General features: G+C 50.6%; 1 protein-coding gene and 1 non-coding gene across 7 annotated transcripts in view; one reads left to right on the top strand and one right to left on the bottom strand.

Moving 5' to 3' along the window:
* Positions 1-17,875, top strand: part of ARHGEF37 (Rho guanine nucleotide exchange factor 37) — a 47,320-nt gene that overhangs the window by 20,731 nt on the left and 8,714 nt on the right. For all 6 annotated transcript variants that reach the window (XM_040630424.1, XM_040630423.1, XM_040630422.1 and 3 more), the window contains 7 exons: positions 1,763-1,910; positions 9,490-9,689; positions 11,053-11,183; positions 11,861-11,965; positions 13,670-13,780; positions 14,559-14,888; positions 17,311-17,439. In XM_040630424.1, coding sequence (XP_040486358.1) covers positions 1,763-1,910; positions 9,490-9,689; positions 11,053-11,183; positions 11,861-11,965; positions 13,670-13,780; positions 14,559-14,888; positions 17,311-17,439 — 1,154 coding nt within the window. The remainder of the gene's footprint in view (positions 1-1,762; positions 1,911-9,489; positions 9,690-11,052; positions 11,184-11,860; positions 11,966-13,669; positions 13,781-14,558; positions 14,889-17,310; positions 17,440-17,875) is intronic.
* On the bottom strand, positions 468-574 carry LOC121102805. Its single transcript, XR_005834924.1, has one exon. It is a non-coding gene; the product is annotated as a U6 spliceosomal RNA (small nuclear RNA).

Here is a 17,875-nt window from a genome sequence, read left to right as displayed (position 1 = left end):
CTAGGCCCTCTCAGCTAATAGAGCTGGGAAATACATGTATATATACTAATGTATGCATATACCCTTCTGTACATTTCTTTCTATATCTATCTGTATTTATGTATTTAAAACCATGAGCTCATACTGATACCTACAATTCCAGTCTATCTAATGCTCACCTCTCATCCCTGCTGGCCTATCCCATTCCCTCATTCTTTCCACCCCATTCCATCCACCTGCTGCAGGTAACCAATCTCATAGATTTCTCACTTAAAAATATGGAACGCGGGGCGCCTGGGTGGCTCAGTCCGTTAAGCATCTTCCTTCATCTCAGGTCATGATCCCAGGGTCCTGGGATGGAGCCCACACATCAGGTTCCCTGCTCAGTGGGGAGCCTGCCTCTCTGTCTCCCTGTGCAGCTCCCCCTGCTTGTGTGCTTGCTCTCTCTGTCAAATAAATTTAAAAAATCTTTAAAAAATTAAAAAAATAAAAATGTGGGATGCTTCACAGATTTGCCTATTATTCTTACGCAGGGACCACGCTCATCTTTCCATATTATCCTAACTTTGGTATATGTGCCGCTGGAATTGAGCACTAGAGTGATGTATTTAGAACAGAAAGCAGAGCATCCCTGTGCAAACCCCTCTGATTGCTTCCTGCCACCATTAGAATAAAATCCAAACACTTCCCTCCATCTTACCTACCCACTCGGAGGCCCTGTGTGATCTGGCTACAGTTCTTGTTTATCTTCTCTGCTTTGTGCCCTTGTTTACTCTGCTCTGGCTATTCTTGCCTTCTTGGTGTTGGCCGTATGCCAAGTGCTCTCCTGCCTAAGGCTTAAAGCCCTTTGCGTTTCTCCTGCCTGGAGTGCTCCTTCCGCTACATGCTCCCGGGGCCGGGTACTTCTGGTCTCATAAACATGCCCATCTTCATGGACGCCTTCCTTACATAGATCTTCTACTACTTTCGAAAGGTTTGTTTTGATTCTTGGTATCATCACATTCTGACATCTGCAATATGTTTACTTCCTGTCCGTCTTCCCCACGAGAACACAAGCTCCATTAGGCAGGGGCTTTGTTTTGTTCACAGAGCTTAGAAGAGTGCCTGGCGTATAATGCATAAAGAAGCAGTCAGTAAATATTTCATGAGTAAAGTTTGTGTCACGTGCTTTTATACGCATTATTTGATTTAGTCCTAACAAAAAAACACTTGGAGGTGAAGACTGTTTTTATTCTAATTATGGATGAGAAAATGGAGTGTCCAGGAGGTCAAGGGCTTGCCCTCGGTTATGCCCCCGGGGAAAGGTTGGCTGGAGATCTGTTCCTAGTTCTGTCTGACTCCAAGCCCAAGCTTGTGACTACCTGTACTCTGCCCGAGTGTGTCTTTATAGACTGGGGGTTTGAAGCTGTGCTTGCCACACACGGTGATTGTAAAGCTATAACACAAGTATGTTTTGTAAACTGTAACATACAAATATGAGAATTATTAATATTATTGCTGTAATGATAGCTGCACTTTATTTAGACTCCCAGGCCCCCAGCCTGAGCTCCGCATCATTCTGTCACATAATCCTTACAGCAGGCTTTTGAAAGTGAGATGAAAACGTGGAAATTCAGGAAGAAGCGGTAACTTGCCCGAAGTGACAGGACTGGTTAGGCCTGGCAGTCTCACTCTGGAGCTGAGGGCCCGAGCTCAGGGCCCAGCTCTCATTCACCACCACGTTCCATGTAAGGGGACATACAGACATGCCGGTGAGGGCTCCTCGCTGCTTTCTCGCCACCAGGTAACTTATTCCTGGAATTCCAAGAGGAGTTGGAGCGAGTCTACAAGGTCTACTGTGCCAGCTACGACCAGGCCTTGCTGCTGGTGGAGACCTACCGGAAGGAGCCGGAGCTGCAGCGAGAGGTCCAGAGCATCATCGAGGCAGTGGTGTGAGTAGAATGACCAGTGAGCACATGCTCCTGCCGCCACTGAGCCCAAGGTCAGGAGCTGTCAAGGTCTCACCCCTCTTGGTGCTGCTCACGCTGCTTCAGGAGTGGCTCGGTCAGGTTAGGCTGCAGAGACCAACCATTCCCAACTCTCGGTGGCTTCAAATAGCAACGGCTTGTACCTTCCTTATGCTCCACTGTGGGTGCCTTCTGCGTGCCGTCCTCACTTTGGGGCCCAAGCTGACAGCAGCCACGCTGTGGGTTATTGCCGGTAACTGTGGCAAAGGGCAAGAGCTCTGGAGGGTCTGATGCTGGTAATTAAGTGCTCCAGACCAGAAATAATGTTCGTCACTTCTCATAATTCATGGGCCAGAACTAATCCCGTGGCTTTGTCCGACTCCCTGCAAGCCAGGGTGTCCAGAGGTGGAATGGCAGACACATTTGGTGAACAACACTCCTGTCTCCCATGGGAAGGGCAGTGAGATGTGGGAACCGTACGCTGTAGACAGCAGTGGCATGAAGCAGGTTCGTATCACCTCGGAAGGCCTCTCCACAGATAGCTGAAAACTGCCCTGTGAAATAAGATCATAACTGCCCTGGATGGCCTCCCCACCCAGAGCTGGCCCCAGTGGGTAGAAGCCCTAGATAGAAATATGTAGAGAACAGGTAATTTTTAATTTAAAATTTTGAATGGAGAGCAGTTACATAGTTCACAAGCTTTAAAACATCCAAATTTACGCAGCACAAAGAATCCTGTCCTGTCCTGTCTAATCCTGTCCCTTCATCCGCCCAAATACTACTCCCAGCCCCAAAGTCAAGCTAACCACTTGTAAATTGCTTGTGGATCTTTGCAGAGTTTCTTTATGCATTTAGATGCAGGTACAGATATATGCCCTCATTTTACTGCCTTTTTAAAGAAAGTTTGTATTTTTTTTTCACTTACCATATATCTTGGTATCTTCCCATTTCAATACATACATGTGTGAGCCTTTGAACGGCACGTTCTTCCACCACATGGCTGCTCCCCAGTTTATGTAACTGGCCTCTATTAAAGGATATTGGTTTGCTTCTTTTCCTTTGAGATTACAGATAGTGTTCAGTGATTATTCCTGAGCATATGTCATTTTACTCAGGTGCAAGTATTTCTCCTTTTGTAATTATTTATTTTGGAGAAAGTGGGGGGCGGGGCAGAAGGAGAGGGAGGGAGAGACTCTCAAGCAGACTCTGCACGGAGTGCGGAGCTCGATGTGGGACTTGATCTTGTGACGCTGAGGTCGTGACCTGCGCCGAAATCAAGAGTCAGACGCTCAGCCAGCTGAATCACTGAGATTCCCCACAGGTGCAAGTGTTTCTGTAAGATAAATGTCCAGACGTGGACTTGCTGGGTCAAAGAAAGTATGTATGGATAATTTTGATAATATTGCAAAATTTCCTTCTATAAAGGCTGTACCAAGTTACATTCCCAGGAGCAAGGTATGGGCGTCTCTTTCCTCAGACCCTCACCAGAGTGTGTCATTAAACTTCAGAATATTTGCGACTGAGAGAGGTGACAAATGGTGTCTCGGTGTGGTTTCATTTTGCATTTACTTCTCATGATTAAAGTCGGTCATTTCTTTGTATATTTAAAAGTCGTTTATGTTTCCTTGCCTGGGATTGTTCTGCTTCTTGTCTGTTTCAAAAAGGCTTCTCTCTTCCCCAGGACAAGCTCCCCAAATGGTGAGAGACGAAGGTCATTTTCTGGAAATCAGAATAGTGTAGGAGGAAAAGAGGCTACTATTATTTCATCTTACTTAGACATTCCCTTTACACCCAAGAGAAAGACCGTGTAGATTTAGGTCTTTGAAGATGACGTTATCTCCTGTGAAGGCTCCTGCTCCCTCCCCTCCTCCTCTCCCTTGCTTATTCCCCCAACTACCCTGAAGCCTCCTTTTCAAGTACCCATGCCCTGGCCCCACCCTACCCCCCAAAGAACTACATCACTTCCCCCTTTGATTCGTCCTTTCATGGATCTTACAAATTTAGGCTTTTGCAAGGGTCACTAAATATATTTCAATAGGAGAGAGGCAGGTAACGAAAATGAGGGAAGCAAGGTGGCAGGTTTGGGGCAAAAGGGAGCAGTGGAGACTGGGGCCAGCCAGAGCCAACAGACCCTGCAGCCCTGCCTCTGCTGATGGTTGCTGTGTCGAGTAGCTTTCACTGTGTAACAGACCCCGCCAAACAGAATGCCCTGAGACAAACATTTATTTGGCTCATCCTGCTGCATGTTAGCAATGTAGCCAGGCTCAGTAAACGATTCTTCTAGCCCTGGCTGAGCACCTTCACGTGCCTGTGATCACCTGTAGGTCAGCTTTGCTGATCTTGGCTGGGCTCTCTTGTGTATCTCAGACACGGGAGTGGACTCAGCTCTGGCCGCACAGCCTCTCATCATCTGGCAGGTGGCCCAGGCTTGTTCAGTTGGTGGTCATAGGGTTGAGAGAGGGAGCATGCGGGGAGAAGGGAAAAGGGAAGTGGGGGGCAGGGGAAGGTAAGGCCTTTGGAGGTCTTGGCTGGGAATTGGCATGCTGTGCTGCAGACCCAAGGGGTGGACAAATAGACCCTACTTCTCAAGGGGAGCAGCTTCAGGGTCTATTCAAAGTGTGTGGGTACAACAGCAGCCACCATAACAAAGGGTGCGGATACAGAGAGTGGGATAATTACAGCCCTGTTTTACAAACCTTCCGCCTCAGTTGCCATGTAGGAATATGAGTCCACTGTGGCCAGATCCTCTGATTTTTCAGAAGTCAGAAACTTTGATATAACATCTCCCAGGTGCCAAATACTGGCATCTAGCTCAGACGTGTTAGCACTGTGGGGGGCCTGGTGGGCACAGAGGCTGCGGTTTGTCATGCCGTCCACACTCCAGTCTTCCCAGCCAGACTGGTGCAGGCTTTTCTTGTGGGCTCTGGTGCCGCACTGCCCAGTGGCTGATCTGGCTCTGCCCCCAACTCACCTTGGCAGAGCCATTTCATGTCTCAGAACCTGGTTTCCTTAGGTGTAAAGGGGGAGTAATAACTATACGTCATGGGGGTATGGGCTCATTGTACGCAGGTGACAGTCTGTAAACCCCAACTATTATCCTTGTCTCGACTAGGCAGGGGTTGTATTTCTCTGAAACCACGCTGTGGCTCTCGGCTCTAGTGGTCCAAACGCCCTTTGTTTTTTGTTTGTTTTAAAGAATTTACTTATTTGAGGGGCACCTGGGTGGCTCAGTCGTTAAGCATCTGCCTTTGGCTCAGGGTGTGATCCCAGTGTTCTGGGATCGAGCCCCACATCAGGCTCCTCCGCTGGGAGCCTGCTTCTTCCTCTCCCACTCCCCTTGCTTGTGTTCCATCTCTTGCTGGCTGTCTCTCTCTCTCTCAAATGAATAAATAAAATCTTTAAAAAAAAAAAAAGAATTATTTGAGAGAAAGAGAAAGAGTGCAGCAGAGGGAGAAACAGGCTCTCTGCTGAGCAGGGAGCCCAATTCGGGCTCAATCCCAGGACCCTGGGATCATGACCTGAGCCGAAGGCAGATGCTTAACCAACTGTGCCACCCAGGCGCCCCCCCCCCTTTTTTTTAAGAGAGGGAGGGAGGGGTAGGGGAGAGGGGCAGAATGAGAGGGAGAGAGAAAATCTTAAGGAGGCTCTGTGCCCATCATGGAGCCTGACGCAGGGCTCAATCTCATGACCCTGAGATCATGACCTGAGGCAAAATCAAGAGCCTGCCCTTCAACCGACTGAGCCACCCAGGTGCCCGTCAATGCTCCTTTTTTATAACAAACATTAAATTATTATCCTGACATATATTCTCGATATAGATATGTATATCTATCTCCTACCTGTATACAGAACTGGAAAAAAGATGGCTTAACTGTAATAAAAAGTGAAAGGAAAATAATGTCTAATAAAGCAATCTGTATTTCAGTGTGCAAATGCTTGGGCACCACTACCCTAGAAAAATCTAATGAAGGAATCAGATGCTGGCACCTACTTAAATAAGTTTGGATTCAAGGAAAGGAAAGTCAGAAGCCATTCTATGTAAGAAGTATCGGGAAAGGAGAGAGCAGAGACTGTGCGTGCCCTAGAATGACACGTAGCAAGGAGAGCAGATTTGACCTCCTGTGTACGGTAAGGAAAAGAAGGACACGACATAAATGACACAGGGACACCATTATGCGCTGGGGGCAGAGGAGGTGAGGCTGCGATGTTCTCGCAGATGATCTGGGCCTTGTTTATGGAAGGTAGCGTCAGAATCATTTCCAGTGTTGTGGTAAGTGACTGGAGTGGAAGTGTCGCAAAAACATCTCTGTGCTTGAAATTGCAGCACATTCTGAGGTATTCGTTCAGCCTGTGTGCGTTCAGAGGGACATAGGAACAGCACGCTTCTCACAGTGTGGGGCTGTCCTTGCAGACAGCCTGCTGCCCTGGTCCCTGCCCACTAAGTGCCTGGAGCAGCCCGGGGCCCGCAAGTTTCCACCAGGTCCTCCATGAGAGCCCCTGGTCTAATGTTGCCCCAGGAATATGCCATTCTTCCTGCCGGCGTTGCTTTCCACCTCCTCTCTCTTGAAACAGTAATCCTGGCCTTCTTGTGCCTATGACCATGGGCCTGTTTCTGGAGCTTAGCCAACTAGAATCACCACACCAACCAGTAAGTGGGTCTTTCTCAGCCAGTTAGGATGGATGAGAGCATCCAGTCAGATTCTTTGTGATTCCAAAATGCATGCTGCCTCCTACCCTTTATTTGGGCAGCTGAATGGGTGGGGTGTTCAGTTTATCTTGTCTCCTACTGCAGCTGCCACCTGAGAGCCAAGGAGCTCAAAGGCTTGCCCTTGCAGGAGGCAGGAAGCTCCGAGGCTATCGGCGGGGAGGCAGCTGCCCTGCTGAGGCCGGTCGGTCCAGCACCGAGCCCCCACTGGCTCAGAATGACACCTGAGGCAGTGTTTGGAGAAGGCAAATATCTTTGCTTTCCTTTATTGGCAATCTTCGTTCATTTTCTTTTTCAAATTTTTTAAAAATTTATTTGAGGGGGGGACACAAGCAGGGGAGAGGGGCAGGGGAAGAGGGAGAAGCAGGCTCCCTGCTGAGCAGAGAGCCCGATGTGGGGCTCAATCCCAAGACCCTGGGATCATGACCTGAGCTGAAGTCAAGAGTCAGATGCTTAATCGACTGAGCCACCCAGGCGCCCCAGGAACTTTTTCACTTAACTATGGTTATGAATATCTTTTCACAGCACTAGGAATAGTTCTACCATGTTCTTGTTAATGGCTGCACAGAGTTCCTTTCCTGAGCAGCTCACAGACTCCAGTTGTTTAACCAACCCCCTGCTGATGGGTATCTGGCTTGTTTGCAGCTTTTCACTGTGATAAGTAGAGTTGCGGGTAACTTCTACCTTTATCTTTGCTCACTTGAATTGACATTTCTGTGCGTAAATTTCTGGAGTGGGATCATGGAACAAAGGATTTGTACATTTCACAGATTGCCAAACTGCTCTTCAAAAAGATCTTAGCAAGAAAATGTAAGTGGGCTGTCTCCCCACACCCACCCAGCTCTGAGGATTATCTATCTTGCTTTGGTTTGCTTTGGTATTTTCTTTTCTTTTTTGGGGGGGGATTATCTTTCAATTTTTATTGCCTATTTGAAAGGCCATTTAAAATATTTTCTCCAGGGGCACCAGTGTGGCTCTGTCAGTTAAGCATCTGACTCTTGATCTCAGCCCATGTCTTGAACTCAGGGTCATGAGTTTGAGCCCCATGTTGGGCCTACTTTCAAAAAAAAATTTTTTCCCTCCAGATTACCTTAGAAAAGCTGTAATTGTAAAAGGTGCTGTAATTCTGTCATGACTGCTTGATAATTGTGGAGAAGAGCTGTGATCTTCTCTTCGAAGACCCCCTATGCTCTTATTTGTGGACAGCTGTCCTCATGAGGCAGTTGGCCCTTTCCTATGGCAAGTAAGCCCAGAGGACAGAGTTTTGCAAATATCTGGTGACTTTTTCCATCTCGCCTGCCCGTGGTCAGCCAAGTGCTAGGAAACCCGTGGTGAGAGCAGATGGTCAGCGTAGGCATGTCCTGACAGGTAATCCTACCCCCACCTCCCCCATAACCCCCCACAGCTAATGAGGAGGCACCCACCTGCTCTGCCTATTCTTAGCCTCATGACTGATCTTTCCTGGACGTGGGTCTGACAATATTTCCTTAGGAGGAAGAGCAAGAGGCAGGGGTACCATGGAGAGGGGGCCAGAGAATGGCTTTGAGCAGCACCTGTGAGTCTTCTTGGAGGAGGCATGCTTAGACACTGAGGTTTGAAACCCTCGTGGGCTTCTTGAAGGGCAGGTCTGAGGGCTACTGGTCATGATCAAAGAAAAACTGTGCGAGCCTCTTCCCAGATGCCTTTGACTTGGGCACTTTTTCTGCAAATCTCCGACATTAGCAAGAAACAGACTAGAAAAAGTCATCCATTCATCAAATAGTGCATCTGGAAGGGATCTTGACACTACTCATTCTTGTGTTTTATTTTTTACTTTTTTTTTTGAGAAAATTTTCACAGCTGTCAAAAAACAGAACGTAATAAACATATACCACTACCTAAAATTAACCAGTGTTAACATTTTGCTTCATCTATTTTTATGCTAAATTGTTTAAAGACAAATAATAGACATCATAACTTTTTACCATTAAATACGTTGTTTTTTTTTTTTAAGATTTTATTTGTTTGTTTGAAAGAGAGATTGAGAGAACAAGTGGGAGGAGGGGCAGAGGGAGAAGCAGACTCCCTGCAGAGAAGGGAGCCCAACACAGGACTTGATCCCAGGACCCTGGGAGATGCTTAACGGACTGAGCCACCCAGGTGCCCTACCCTTAAATAGTTTAAATGTATCTCTATAAACATAAAGTTCCTGTGATTTTTTTTTTTTTAACGTTCAACTTTTAAAGCCGCAGAACCATTTTACTGAGTGAAATATCGCATGGCCGTCCAGCATACAGAGTTGTGCTTGGGACAGAGCCAGGTGGGCGTGTCACGCTGGCAGATGACTGTGTGAGTCTGAAGCTCTGGACAGAAGCTGGAAACAGAGGTCTGGGTTGGGGGTGTGTTTACAGCCATCAGACTAAGTGGAGTCAGTAAGAGAGTGAGTGGAGGGAAGTGAAGGCCCCAGGGCGCTCTGGCATTGGAGCGAGGCCAGCAGAGGAGGCCAGGAGAGTGGCCCACGGAGCAGGAAAATCAGGACGAAGGGCATCTCTGGGGCCAAAAGAAGAAAGTGTTTCAAGAGCAGGGACTAGTGAGCTGTGTCTACTGCTGAGAGGCCAAGGAAGCGGAGGACAGAGAAATGACCGTTGCATTTAGTACAGATGGGAAACCAGGGCCCAGGAAAGGGTACAGTGAGAACTAGCAGTACCTGTCTAGCATCTAGACCTCATGCAGTACAAGTGAGGAAACTGAGAACCACATAGGAAGGTGAACTGCCTGAGAGCACACAGAGAGTTAAATGGCACAGCTGGGCCTAGAGCCCAGGGCTCTGTTGCCCAAAACGGTGGGTTTTCCCTACCTAACGCCAGCCTTCTCCCTCAGGCCACAAGCTGGGCCCTCAGGCCTCAGTTTCTTACTGGTAATCCCTCTGCAGAGGATTACCAAGTACCCATTGCTGCTGCAGAAAATCCTGGAGAACACAGCCCCTGATGCCAGTGCCTACCCTGTCCTTCAGAGGGCTGTCTCTGCCCTCCAAGACGTGAACACCAACATCAATGAGTACAAGAGGCGCAAGGAAGTGGGTAAGGACTTGGGGAATTTAGGGGCTATATCAGTGAGAATGCTTCCAGCTACAAAGATACTCCTTTCAAGCTATCTTCATTAGTAAAGGAAATGTAGTAAGATAGCCACAAGTCCAAAGGTAAGATGGACTTCAGGTAGGGTTTGATCAGGGTGCTGGCTCCATTTCCCTATAATTCTCTCATCTCTACACTTTACTGTGTGTCAGCTTCATCTTCCGACTGGCCTCCCTCATACTAGTAAATGGCTATTGTTCCATGACTCACATCTGCACACCACACCCTCCAGGATAAGACAGGGCCTTTCTCCCCTTAGTCATAAATTAGATTGGAGTGTCATTCTGATCGGACCCATTTGGGTCATGTGCTCACCCTGAACCAATTACCATGGTTAGGGGAATGCCATGAGCTGATTGGCTTGGGCCTGGCTTATGTATCATTCTTGGAAACAATCACTGTGGCCAGGGGTTTGGAACTGTATGAATTGGCTTATCCCAGCTAACACCCACCCCTTGAACCAAAGTGAGATCATTCCCATGCAAACCACATGGCTGCTATGCTGTGGAGGAGAAATGAATACAGAGGAGGCCAAGGGCTGTGTGTGTGTGTGTGTGTGTGTGTGTGTGTGTGTGTATACACACCTTGGGAAGGGCAGCTAGTGGGTGGGGTACGCTGTCTCTCAGGTTGTTAAAAGAGAAAGGTTTGGAAAATGAAGCAGTGTCCCAAGTAGAGAGCAAACAACTGCACGACCTAGACGGTATAATAGTGATAATTTAGCTCATGCGACAGGTCTGTCATTCATTATCTGGTTTGATCCTTACAGTCGCCCTCCGAGGCTGGCCCCAGTAGCCCCATCTCACAGTCAGGTCAAATGAAAGCTTAAATGGTTCGCTCCACATCCCAGAGCTGGCGAGAGGCAGAGCTGGCTTTCAGACTCGGGCCCGGGGTGGGTGACAGATCAGTGGAAAGCCCTGCACCAGGAGTGGGGGAGTGTGGTTCCCAGCCTGGCCTGGCTGACACTGGCCCAGGAGCCTCAGGCAACTCACCTCTCACTCGAGTTCTTCTCTAGAAAGTACATGCAGACCCACTATCTCACACGATGCTCCCAGCAACCATGTGAGGTGGCTGGTCTCATTTACGAACGAGGGAATAGGCCCAACAAGTCAGGCAGGCAGGCAGCCGTTCAGCCCAGGCTCACACCTTGCAGCAAGCCCTGGGCTTTTCCTCTGCGAGCTGCTGTTCGAACGGGTGCGCACTGATGTTGGAGAAGAGGGCCCAAGCGGGCGCCAAGTCAGGTGTGTCCAGGATGCCTGCTTTCCCGGGTCAGCTTTGGTCCCCGTGCCTTCCCTCTCCTCTCTTGGTGCAGCCTCCAAGTACACGAAAGTGGAGCAGCTGACCCTCCGCGAGCGGCTGGCCCGCCTCAACACGCACACCCTCTCCAAGAAGACCACCCGGCTGAGCCAGCTGCTGAAGCAAGAGGCGGGGCTCGTGCCCAGGGTGAGCGCGGGCAGCGGATGGGCGGCATCCCAGCCGTTCCAGAGGGGCAGGACTGTGCCGTGGGTCGGGCAGGCGGCTTAGACTCCTGTCAGAGAGGAGGAGGCCGAGGCCACGGGGCTGACGTGAGCTCTCAGCGCTGCGTCGCCGGGAGCAGGCTGGGTAGGCACCCTCCCGTGATTCTGGAGAGCCAGGCAGGGCTCTCTCAGCTGCGTCCTGCGCTGCTCTTTCCCTGAGGATCTTCGTATGCAGGTAGGAGAGCTGATGTCTGGGTGCGGGCAAGGAGCCAGCTGGGAATAGCCACTCGGAGCCGCTCAGGTTCATGGAGGACTTACTTGAAACCAGTAAATGACACAATGAAGTGGGTGTTCTTATGACCCCATTTGCAGCTGAAAAAACAGGCTCAGGGGAGGGTAAAACACTTGCCCAAGGTCACACAGCTAGGGAACCAGGACTCCTATGCTTGTGAATCTAATTCTATTATCCGAGTACAAAACCACGAAGCAGCACTCACTGCCTCTAACCGTCCCACTCAGCTCCGGGCTGGAGGAACCGGCTCTGATCGGCAGGGCTGTGGAAGGTGGTCCCAGTGAGAGCTTGGGACGTGGGCGTGGGCGTACTGTTCCCCCCTCTCCCAGCGTGGATATTCTCAGCTCTTACAAATGTCACTCTCCTCTCAGACGGAGGACAAGGAATTTGATGATTTAGAAGAGAGGTTCCACTGGGTGTCGCTGTGTGTGACGGAGATGAAGAACAACGTAGCTGTTTACCGGGATAATCTGGAGGTGAGGATCCCGCCAGTAACAGTGCTGGGCTGGGCTGGGTCCCGCGGGCAGGAGGCGTGCGCGGCCCAACCGACACGATGGCAAAGGCATCCACTGCAGGAACCCACATGGAAGAGGGCACCAGGTCGCTGGCTGCAGGTCAGAGGAAGGGCCATGGGCGAGCACGCCCCAGCCCACAGCCTCCGAGCCTATGGAGCTCCTAGGGGGTGAGGTTGCCACTGAACAGGATTAAAATTCACTGGGGTCCGAGCCCTCCAGAGGGACCCTGCCAGTCTGGCTCCTAGAGCAGGTGATGCCCTCGGAAAGTCAGGCGGGTAATACCGAGTGAAACGTGCAAGTGTCCGAGGCTTAATGTCTAACAGGCTGTTCACGAGACTTTTCAGTAGAGTTAAATACATAATAATATTTAGAATCTGACTGCATGTATGGATGAGTAAAATCTAAAGGGGCAGCTGTTACTTGGCTTGGAGAAGCTGTTGCTTTTTGGGATTATGGACCCAGGGTAGCCAGTTCTGATTTTAGGGGGAAAAAAACACTTGCAGATGAAATCTCATGATATGTCCACGTGAACAACAAATTTAATGAAAACTTAAATGCTGTGCAGGCCCAAGAAAATCCGTTTCTACAGGCTGAATTCAGCCCACAGGGCACCAGTTTGCCTGCCACCCGGCACATCATTTTCCTTGTGCCCAAATCCTCCTTCACTGTTGTCATCGAGGCTGACTCATTCCATCCACTCTGTCCCTTTTCTGTGGTTTTGTCCTCAGTCGTGTCCATTTGCGCAAAGCAGTTTGGTCTGATAACGGGCTCTTTGGATAATGGGATTTGGGGTGGCCTTATGGGAAGCATGGAAGAGGGAGGTCGTAGCCGCAGGCCCCTCTGTGTGGGGCAGATCCCCCTGCTCGTTCCTGCTCCATCCTGGCCCCCCCGCCTGCCCCCGGCAGAAGGCAGCAGGATCCTGTCACAGTGCAGTGAGATGGGAGGGACAGCTTCCAGAGCCTGCAAGAGAAAGGATGGAGAAGCCATGAGAGAGAAAGCAAAGGCACATGGGAGACCCATCTGGCTTTGCAGGGTAGGACAGATATTTGGAAGCATTAGGCTTCCAGATGCAGGCTTACATGACAACACAGTGTTGACATGGAATCCCATAGCAAGCACGGGACTCCTCTTTTACTCCTCTGAGTGCAGGAGAAGCTGCTTTTGCTGATATGTCTTTAACACCGGCATAGTGAGTCTTGGGCTGGGAGCCTTCTGCAGGCAGGGATGTCCGGACAGAACTTAATGACGTTGTTTGTTTTTATAGCAGTTATTCTTACATACCTATTTGTGGCAGTTATTGCTGGGTTTCCCTTTATGGTAGTGTCATAAGGTGATTTAAAAAAATACATTGATATACATAGGAATGGTTAGTTGATTTCAAGTATTAATAGAATATGTGGAATATAGACATGGCAGTAAAATCACCAAGGGGCTATGCAAACACACGAAGTTTGGGCAGCGCTGGAATAGGGAGAGAGATCGATTCAGTCGAAGGAAGAGCGTGCTAATCACCCAAGCTGTGCAAGGATGGAACAGGCTGTGTGCTTCCCTGTCATGGCGGCTGTGCAGAGAGCCTGGACGGCCTCTTTGGCGTAGGGTGGGGGACAGGCATGAGATGGGTACGATGGGTCCTGATTGGCTGTCTCTCATTTGCTCTGGGTCCAGGCTTTCCTCCGCTTCAGGCCCCAGGAATATGACCTGGACATCCCTGGGGGGCCTGTGGTACAGTACTGCAGCCTGATGAGAGACCTCCAGCTCCAGGCCTTCCCGCAGTTTGTGAGTGGAGCTTCTCCTTCCCCCTTTCCTTGTGAGGCAGCTGGCAGAGCTTCGTAAGAATAATATTTAGGGGCCTCCTGGCTGGCTCAGTCAAAAGAGCATGCAACTCTCGATCTCAGGGTTGTGAGTTCGAGCCCCACGATGGGTGTAGAGATTACTTAAAAATAAGATCTTTTTTAAAAAAAGGAATAATACTTAGAAGCCAGACCCTTTCTACAGTTCTCACACCCATACCCGCCCAGAGTAGTCAGAGGGCGGAGATAATTATTAATGCATTTTACTGACAAAAATAGCCCCAGCTAATGTTCGCTGTGCCTTACTATCCGCCAGGCAGATAAGCTGCTCAGCCCTTTACATTCTTCATCTCCATTAATCCTCACAACACGGCTGATGGGGTAGATGCTATTAAAGCCCCAATCTGCAGGCGAGAGCTGGAGGCTCAGAGGGGGTGACTTCGCAGGTTATTCAGGTGGTCAGTGGCAAGATGGGATCTGATCCCCAAAGACTATGTTTGTGGTCACCCTCTCTACAAAATCTTTTAAGACTTGTGCACAGATGTTAGGACGTGCCAAGCCCTCTGCTAAGCTCATACATGCACTGTCCCCATTGTTCAGATGGGCACATCGAGGCCCAGAAAGGTTAGATAACATGCAAGAGGTCACAGCGAGTTGGCTGGGGTGGGACTACAGCCTGGTCCTACCTACCTCCAAAACCCCTTCTCCCGGTGCCTGCTGTCTGCCTCGTCCTTCCCCAACCCTAAGCTCACCTCTCTGCACAGAAGCAGCGGCTGGAAGGCCTGGTGTGGCAGCCACTGTGCAGCCTGGCTAAAGCCCTGGCTGGCCCTCAGAACCTGATCAAGAAGCGCCTGGACAAACTGCTGGACTTCGAGAGGGTGGAAGAGAAGCTGTTGGAGGTGGGCAGCGTGACGTACGAGGAGCAGGAGGCCCGGCACACGTTCCAAGCCCTCAACTCCCTGCTAGTGGCTGAGCTCCCGCAGCTGAACCAGCTGGCCGTGCGCTGGCTGGGCCAGATCCTGTGCACGTTCGTGGGCCTCCAGAGGGACCTTGCCCAGCAAGCGCTGCAGATGGCAGAGGGCAGCTTGGCCCAGGTAAGGCCTCTGCGGAATAGCCAGGCGGGGCCCCATAGCACCTGCAGCCAGCTGTTCGCGGGGGCGGGGATGGAGGGAGATTAGGCCATCGGGCGCTTAGCAGGCAGCCACAGGCACCTTCTGGGTCTCTCTTGTGCCATTAATGGAATCTGATCATGCAAACAAGGATAGAACTGGGACTCCAGGCAATTCCTGGGCTCTGGGATTCAGAAGCAGAGGAGGCTCTGCTGGGAAAATAGACCTTGGGGCCCGTCCTTGGAATATATTAGAAGTCAGCGACAGAGGCCAGGCCTCTCCTACACAGTCGGTAGTCAACGTCTCCAGTTGGCGTTCCCGCTGCTGTTACTACTTCTAGCAGCTGCGCCCTCGTGAGCACTTCGTGTGTACCTTCCATGTGTTATCCCACCTCATCCTCACACTGATCCCACAGAATAGATATCATCATCATCCTCATTCCAAAAGGAAGCTGAGGCACAGAGGGGTTGGACAGCGTGCCCAAGGCCACACAGCCGACAGCAGGATTTGAACCTTGGCAGTTCAACTCCGGAGCCTGGGCTCTGAACAGTGCTTGGCAGCCTATCAGAAGAGCTGTCTGCTGAAAGCATAAATAGATTGCAAAGAAGTTTGGACAAACCTCCAAGTGCGAACTTTGAATTTAGAGCTTTAAAGACCAGTGTTGACACAGGGAAGAAGACGGAGCTGCTTTCAGGTCTGTCTCTTATGTCAGCGTCAGAGCTGAGAGGTTTGTGTGTCTGGCCCCCTGGGCCGTCCAGCACTCCTCATACCACACACTGTCTCCGGGGTTTCATGGTCTCCAGCTCAGCCGTCCCCATACAGTGTGTTGCATGAACTTCCCCTGAAATGCGCATGCCCTACCGCCCTTGCAGCTCCTTGTCCCAGGCCACCTTGTGGTCCCACTTCCAGCACACCACTTCTGAGTGCGACCATGTCCCTTTGCACAGACCCCTTCCTTGGCCCAAAATGCCCCCCAGCCCAGTGCCCCCCGTGCCTTTCACAGTGCGTAGTGCATGGTGGGAACTCCCCAAATCTGTGACAGATGACTGACTCTCTCTGTGAAGCTCTCAGGATCCCCCTTCTGCAGCTGGGGGAGCCCATCTCCCCATCGTGTATAGTCCAATAGCCCTTAGGATGTGCTCTGCTCAGCACTTCGCAGAGCCTGCCTTCAGCCGGGGTGCTGGATGAAGCTGTTTCTCCTTACTGAGGGGGGCCAGACCTATAGGCTCTTCTTCTTTTTGGCCTTCAAAGCATTTAGTACAGAGTTCTGTCTCAGACATGCTTTTTGAATTTAATTAAGCCTGAGCCATCTGCAAAAAGAAGCGTTTCTCTTTCCTGAAGGCAGAGGGTCCATCTGATTAGATGATCTTGTCATTCTATTCCGTCCTCCAGTTCTGTCTCCAGGGCTGCCCGGCCCCTTGTGTATAGACCGGGATGTGCAGGGCTGGGGAGCGCTGCGGGAGGCCAGTAGCGGGAAGGTCAACTTTATAAAAGCAGAAAGAGGGCCTTTCCTGGCTGGGACTGTCATTGAGAGTGTTAGGGCCCGTCAGCGATTGGTGCCAGCTTCCTTGTCTGTGTCCCATGGCCCAGCCCCCTGGACAGTCCCGTGGAGCCCAGGAAAGGCCTGCATGGCAGAACCTCAGTCTGTCTGCATCCTGGGGGTGGGAGAAGGGCTCTAAGTCAGACCCAAGCACAGTGAGCTTGGTGACAAGCAGAGAGGACATGTCTCTGTTAGCTGTGGGCCTTACTCGTTCCTAAGTTGTGTGGTAAGAAGGCCGGAGATGGCTAGCAGGGCCAGGGTCTCAGGATGGAGCATTACTCAGAACTCCTAGGGTTCCCAACCAGCTGACGCATAAAGCAGGACGTCCTAACTCGCATAACTGGGAGGCCCCGGAGGCGATCGAGCCCCGGGCAGGGTGCATCCAGGACAAATAATGTCAGGACGCCGACTTTCGCTCCACCTCCTAGCTGTTTCCCTGTCTGGGCTGGCTTCATCCTCAGGCCAGCCTTTTCCTGCATGGTGGGAGAGAGAGCACATACATCTCAGCATCTACAGGAGAGTTTTCCTCTCATTCTCAGCTTTCATATACTAAATCTGACGGGAGGATTCTGCTTGGCCTTGCTTGGGTTCGTTGTCTAGTCCGTGGGCTGCTCACGGTGGATGGGAGAAGGGAGGCCGTGCCTGCCAGCCCTGTGGCTACAGCTCCATGATGGGCAATCCTCCTGGACCCCCACAGAGGGAGGCTTTCTTGAAGGACACCGAGTGCGTCAGTCGGCAGACAAAAATGACAGCTGACAAAGACATAAAGACCCATCTTCACACATCTGGGGCTAGAATGTGGGCTGCGAGAGTCTTTCTGTCCCTTCTCCTGGAGAATGCTCTGATGACAGTGTCTGTCCCACCCAGCTGCCCCACTACCACCTCTCCGAGCCAGCCTTCAGGAAGCTGGTGGAGGACACACTGGGCCAGACTGGTCACCAGCTTCGCTCCTTTCAAGAGAACTTTGAGAAAGTGCTACCACCCCCCACCACACAAGTAAGTGCCCCTCGTTGCCCCGCAGACTGTCCAGTCCTTCACCTGTCAGTGGGGTAAGGCCTGGTCCCGTTCCCTTTTCCTCCCCAGGGTTCCCTGCGTCCTTTCCCTCTCTCCTTTCTGTCTGTGAGCTGGAGGGGGTGGCGGGATTCACACCACCTATACACATGCTCTTCGTGGCCAACAAACCCAAGAGCCGAACAGTAGAATATTAAGTGAAATGAGACGTAATAACAGACAAGTGGCCTTAGCAACCCCAGACCTGGAACTCCACATTGTTTTAATGAAAGCTTACCCTGTTTCCTCACCATCTCACGGAACCAGCTTCAATACCAGCATTCAGGGTGAATAAAAAGTTGGAATAACAAATCATTTAAATTTTCCTTTTGCTATGGAATTTTTAATTGCAAAAAACAGTATTTCGGTTGCATTATGGTTT

Source organism: Ursus maritimus, unplaced genomic scaffold, assembly GCF_017311325.1.
Source record: "Ursus maritimus isolate PB19 unplaced genomic scaffold, ASM1731132v1 scaffold_15, whole genome shotgun sequence".
Lineage (NCBI taxonomy): Eukaryota > Metazoa > Chordata > Mammalia > Carnivora > Ursidae > Ursus > Ursus maritimus.
The sequence above is the reverse complement of the archived record's forward strand: the minus strand, read 5'-3'. Positions and strand labels throughout refer to the sequence as shown.